Source organism: Dryobates pubescens, chromosome 2 (assembly GCF_014839835.1).
Source record: "Dryobates pubescens isolate bDryPub1 chromosome 2, bDryPub1.pri, whole genome shotgun sequence".
NCBI classification, from domain to species: Eukaryota; Metazoa; Chordata; class Aves; order Piciformes; family Picidae; genus Dryobates; species Dryobates pubescens.
The window spans coordinates 15,247,427-15,252,116 of record NC_071613.1 but is presented as its reverse complement, the minus strand read 5'-3'; the positions used below and the strand labels follow the sequence as shown (position 1 = coordinate 15,252,116).

At 60.9% G+C, this 4,690-nt stretch overlaps 1 protein-coding gene across 1 annotated transcript; it reads left to right on the top strand.

The window, feature by feature from the left end:
• Positions 1-230: 230 nt before the first annotated feature.
• LOC104300905 (transmembrane protein 121) lies at positions 231-4,277 on the top strand. Its single transcript, XM_054170783.1, has 2 exons — positions 231-359; positions 2,454-4,277. Exon 2 carries the CDS (start codon positions 2,455-2,457, stop codon positions 3,391-3,393), a length of 939 nt encoding a protein of 312 aa, XP_054026758.1. The 5' UTR covers positions 231-359; position 2,454; the 3' UTR covers positions 3,394-4,277.
• The last annotated feature ends 413 nt before the right edge of the window (positions 4,278-4,690 follow it).

Below are 4,690 nucleotides of genomic sequence, written 5' to 3'. Positions count from 1 at the left end.
GGCCGGAGATACGTGTGTGTGCCGGCAGGATGCGGCCCCAGAGCGGGAGCCGCCGGCTGCAGACGGGGAGCGGGAGGGCGCCCGGGCAGCGGAATTGCCCGGCGTGCCGGGGGAAGGCGGGCGGGGAAGCGCGGAGCGAGCGGACACGCCGGGCACCGCCGGGCGCTCCGCTGAGGCGGGGACCACCGCAGTCCCCGCCCGCACGGCCGCCGGGAGGAGCTAACCGCCGCCGCCGCCGCAGAGCCGCCGCCGGGGCGCGCCGGGCAATGCCGCGCCGGGCCCGGGGCCGCCACCGGGGGCCCGCGATCGCCGCCGCCGCCGCCGCCGCCCTGCCCCGGCGCCCGGGGGAGCCGGCCGAGGTAAGCGTGAGCCGGGCAGGGCACGGCGTGCCGCGCTGCGCCCTGTCCTCGGGCCTGCCGGCGCCCCGGCTCGGTGCGGGCCCGCTGCGGGCTTCCTCTCCGTCGGCGGGCAGGGGCGGGGGTCTGTGTGCCCGGCCAGCCCCACGGGGCCGCGTCTGGCCGGGGCTGGAGGCAGCGTGCGGGGCGCGGCGGGCAGGGGGCTGCCAGGCCCCCATCGTCAGGCGGAGCAGCTGCTGAGCTGGGGCCGGGGCTGCCCACGGCTCCGCCACCCACAGGCGTGACGAGGCCGTGGGGGGCAGCGCGGCGGGGGACGCCAGTCGTGCAGCACTCGCCAGATGTGCCACAGCCACCAGTCCGCCCCTGCTCGCCCGCCGCGGAGCTCTCCCCCACGGAGGCAGCCGTGGCCGGCAGGCTCGGGCTTTGCTGCCTCCCTGAGCGCACCTCTGCGCCCGAGGATGTGCCACTGCAGGACTCCTGCTCCTGCTGCCAAGAAGCAGGTCAGGCAGCATGTGCCCAAGGCCTTGTGCTGCCATGACAGTACCAAGGTGTGCAGGAGTGAGCAGTAGCTGCATGGTCTCGGTCCTGCTACCAAGCACTGGTCAAGTGCACAAGTGCCCACCAGGTAAGCAGGATGGTGTCCCAGGGCCCCTATGGGGCACAGGCGTGGCTGAATGTTCTGTGTGTGGGCAGCCATTGTACAGTGCTGTTCCACACTGTTAGAAGGCCAGATTCATTCTCCATCTCAGCCAGGGGCCTGGCTTCCCTCCAGAGCAGCTGCCAAGCTGTGCCCAGTGAGGGCTCTGCTCTATCCTCCCTCTGTCTCTGGCAGCAGCTGCCCACAGCTGTGCTCAGCCAGGAGGAGAGGGCCTGAGAGTCCTGGTGCAATCCAAGGGCTGTGCTTTGCTCTAGCCCAGCCTGGGCAAGCTGAGCATCCAGCTGAAATTAGAATCAGAGAATGTTGGAAGTGACCTCTAGAGATCATCCAGTCCACCCTCTCTTGCCAAATCAGGGTGACCTAGGGCAGGTCACATAGGAGTGCCTTCACCTGGGTCTTGAGTCTGCAGAGGAGGAGACTCCACAACCTCTCTGGGCAGCCTGTTCCTGTGCTCTGCCACTCTCACAGGAAAGAAGTTTCTCCTCATGCTGAGGTAGAACTTTGTGCTCCACCTTATACCCATTGTTCATTGTCCTATTACTGGGCACTACCACCAAGACTGTCACCTTCATCTTGACACCCACCCTCCAGTTATGTATGGACATTGATAAGATTCCCTCTCAGCCTTCAAAACTAAACAGCCCCAAGTCCCTTAATTATCCTCACAGCTCTCCATTGGGGTCTCTCCAGTAGATCCCAGTCTGTCTTGATTAGGGAGACAGAAATGGAAGGTTGGTGGCAGTGTTCCTTGTATTCTGGAGTTGTGGGCTGGTGTTGCTTTGCTTTTCTTTTGGTTGGTCTGGCTGGAGCAGGGTGGGCACGGGCAAGCAGCTGTAGGCAGGGTTCTTGGGGACTGTGAAGCTGAAGAGGTTGGGCCCACTGCTTCCCTTCCCCCCCCCCCCCCCCCAGGATAGGCTGAAAATCTTTCACCTCATACTGTGCATGAAAATAAAGTAGACCAAAATGAGAGCAGTCCTGGATCTTGGCAGTCAAGGACCTGCTTGTGTTGAAAGCCTAGACATAGTATTACGTGCCTTGATGGGTAGAAGATAACCAGAGCCACTGCTTGGGAAATCCCATGGAAAATAAGGCAAGTTCCCTTCACTGTGGCAGAGACTGTGATGAGCTACCAAAGAGGCATCCAGAGTGCTTCAGGGTTGTCCAGCTTGCACCAGCATCTACCCATGCACAGCCTAGGTGTTGGATTTCAGCCAGCACGTGTCACCAGGATGGCCTGCTGTGTCTCCAGGGCTCTCAGAAGTACTCTGGATAGGAGGCTGTGAATTTGGAACAAACCAGGCACATCAGGTGGGTTAAGAGTCTGTGAACCTCCTCCACCTCCTTTCAGCCATCCACAATTGTCGGGGAGGGGTAGAAGGGGGCCCAAAGTTGGGGAATGCCAGCAACTCCCTGATGGCCCCGCTTGTTCCTCCATACAGGATGGTTCCCCCACCACCTGTCAGCAAGCCCCACGTGTGCCTCTCCACCGTGCTCATCATGACCAGCCTCGTCCTCATGGATGCCTACCTGGTGGAGCAGAGCCAGGGCTCCAGGAAGCTGGGTATCTGCGTGATGGTGGCGGTGGGCGACGTGTGCTTCCTGCTGGTGCTCCGCTACATGGCCATCTGGGTGGGGGCGGAGGTGAAGACAGCTAAACGCGGCTACGCCATGATCCTCTGGTTCCTCTACGTCTTTGTCCTGGAGATCAAGGTCTACTTCGTGTACCAGAACTACAAAGCCGACCGGAAGAGCCTGGATCTCATCGCCCGCAAGGCGCTGACCCTGCTGCTCTCCATCTGCATCCCTGCCCTCTACATGCTGCTGGTGGCCACGGAGCACATGGAGTACGTCAGGACGTTCAAGAAGAAGGAGGATCTCCGCAACCGCCTCTTCTGGGTCATCGTGGACGTGCTGGACGTGCTGGACATCCAGGCCAACCTGTGGGAGCCCCAGAAGAAGGGTCTACCCCTTTGGGCCGAGGGCATCATGTTCTTCTACTGCTACATCTTGCTTCTGGTCCTCCCTTGCGTGTCCCTCTGCGAGATCAGCATGCAAGGGATCGGCATCATGCCGCACCGGATGATGCTGTACCCCATGCTGAGCATGCTCACCGTCAACATCACCACCATCTTCATCCGGGGCAGCAACATGCTCTTCTTCAGGGACGCCCGGGTCTCCAGCATCTTCATGAGCAAGAACATGCTGGCCATCGGGCTGAAGATCTGCACCTTCGTGCAGTACCAGCGGCACCGCCAGCACGCGGCGCTGGGGCCGGACCCGGCCCCGCAGCACGGCGCCCAGGCCCAGCCCTCCCCAGCGCTGCACAGCGCCCGGGACCAGCCTGCCTGCCCCGAGGAGCTGACCCAGGACAACACGTGACAAGCCAGCAGCAGCCATAGCCTGGGCACCGCCGTGCCAGGCCCACACCTGCCAACCCGAGGCGGGCTGCTGCGCTCCCCGCCTGGACAGAGCGCACTGACTCTGCTCCTTCCCTCCCTGGGTGAAGCTGCTCCTATCCCCACGTGGTGAGGAGCCTCTCAGAGCAGCTTCTGTAAGGCCTCAGAACACTTTGGGACCTCAGCACCCACCAAGTGAGACAGGCAGCAGAGCGGAGGAAGAGGCCAGGTTTGCCCAACGTGCTGTATCTGGCTGGGGCTGAGCAGCCTTATCCTTGTGCCAGTGCTTTCTTTACACCCTCTGGCCAGCCAGGGCTCAGGCCAGGGGGCTGCACAGGGTCACCCACCACACTGTTGTGGTTGGACCTGGCCATTGGAGGTGACCACCCTTTTTCTTATCTCCCTCTTTGCAATAAAAGACCTGAGCCCTGCAGCCTCCTTGTATCTGTGTCCCTGCTGGCAGGCAGCTGGGTCCCCCCAGCTCCCATGGGCGCCTGGATGTCCATTTGCAGAGTGAGTCTGGGTTGGGGGACTCAGTGATTGCTTAGGTCTGGGGAGAGCATCCCAGACACCATTCCTCCTGGTTAGCAGTTGGAAAAAAAGAAGCAGGTCCTTCTGAGAGCCTGGTGGGCTCTGACGGTGTCAGCTGGGGAGTATCTTGTGACAGCTTTGTCAGCCACCACTGCCTATGCAACCAGCTGCAGTTACATCATCTGGTGCCACTCCACTTGGAGGAACACCAGGTCTGGCCTACACACACTGTGGGAACTGCATTAGAAACAGAAGGAGAATCATAGAATTGTTTTGGTTGGAAATGACCATTGAGTCCAACCATCAACCCAACACCACCATGGCCATTAAACCAGGTCCCAAAGTGCCCATCTCTTGAGCACCTCCAGGGATGGTGACTCCACCACCTCCCTGGGCAGCCTGTTCCAATGCCTGGCCACTCTTGCAGGAATGAAATTTTTCCTCATATTCAACCTAAACCTCCCCTGGCACAATTTCAGGCCATTTCCTCTTGTTCTATCACCTGATCCTGGGGAGAAGAGACTGACCCCTGCCTCACTCCAGCCTCCTTCCAGGGAGCTGTAGAGAGCAATGAGGTCTCCCCTCAGCCTCCTGACTAAACAACCCCAGTTCCCTCAGCTGTTCCTCACCAGACCTGTTCTCCAGACCCTTCACCAGGGTCTGTTGCCCTTCTCTGGACAGGCTCTAGCACCTCAATGTCTTTCTTGTAGTGAGAGGCCCAAAACTGAACCCAGTATTCAAGCTGTGCC

Coding starts and splice junctions, on each gene's coding strand:
- LOC104300905 (XM_054170783.1), top strand. CDS start 2,455: ATGGTTCCCCCACCACCTGTCAGCAAGCCCCACGTGTGCCTCTCCACC.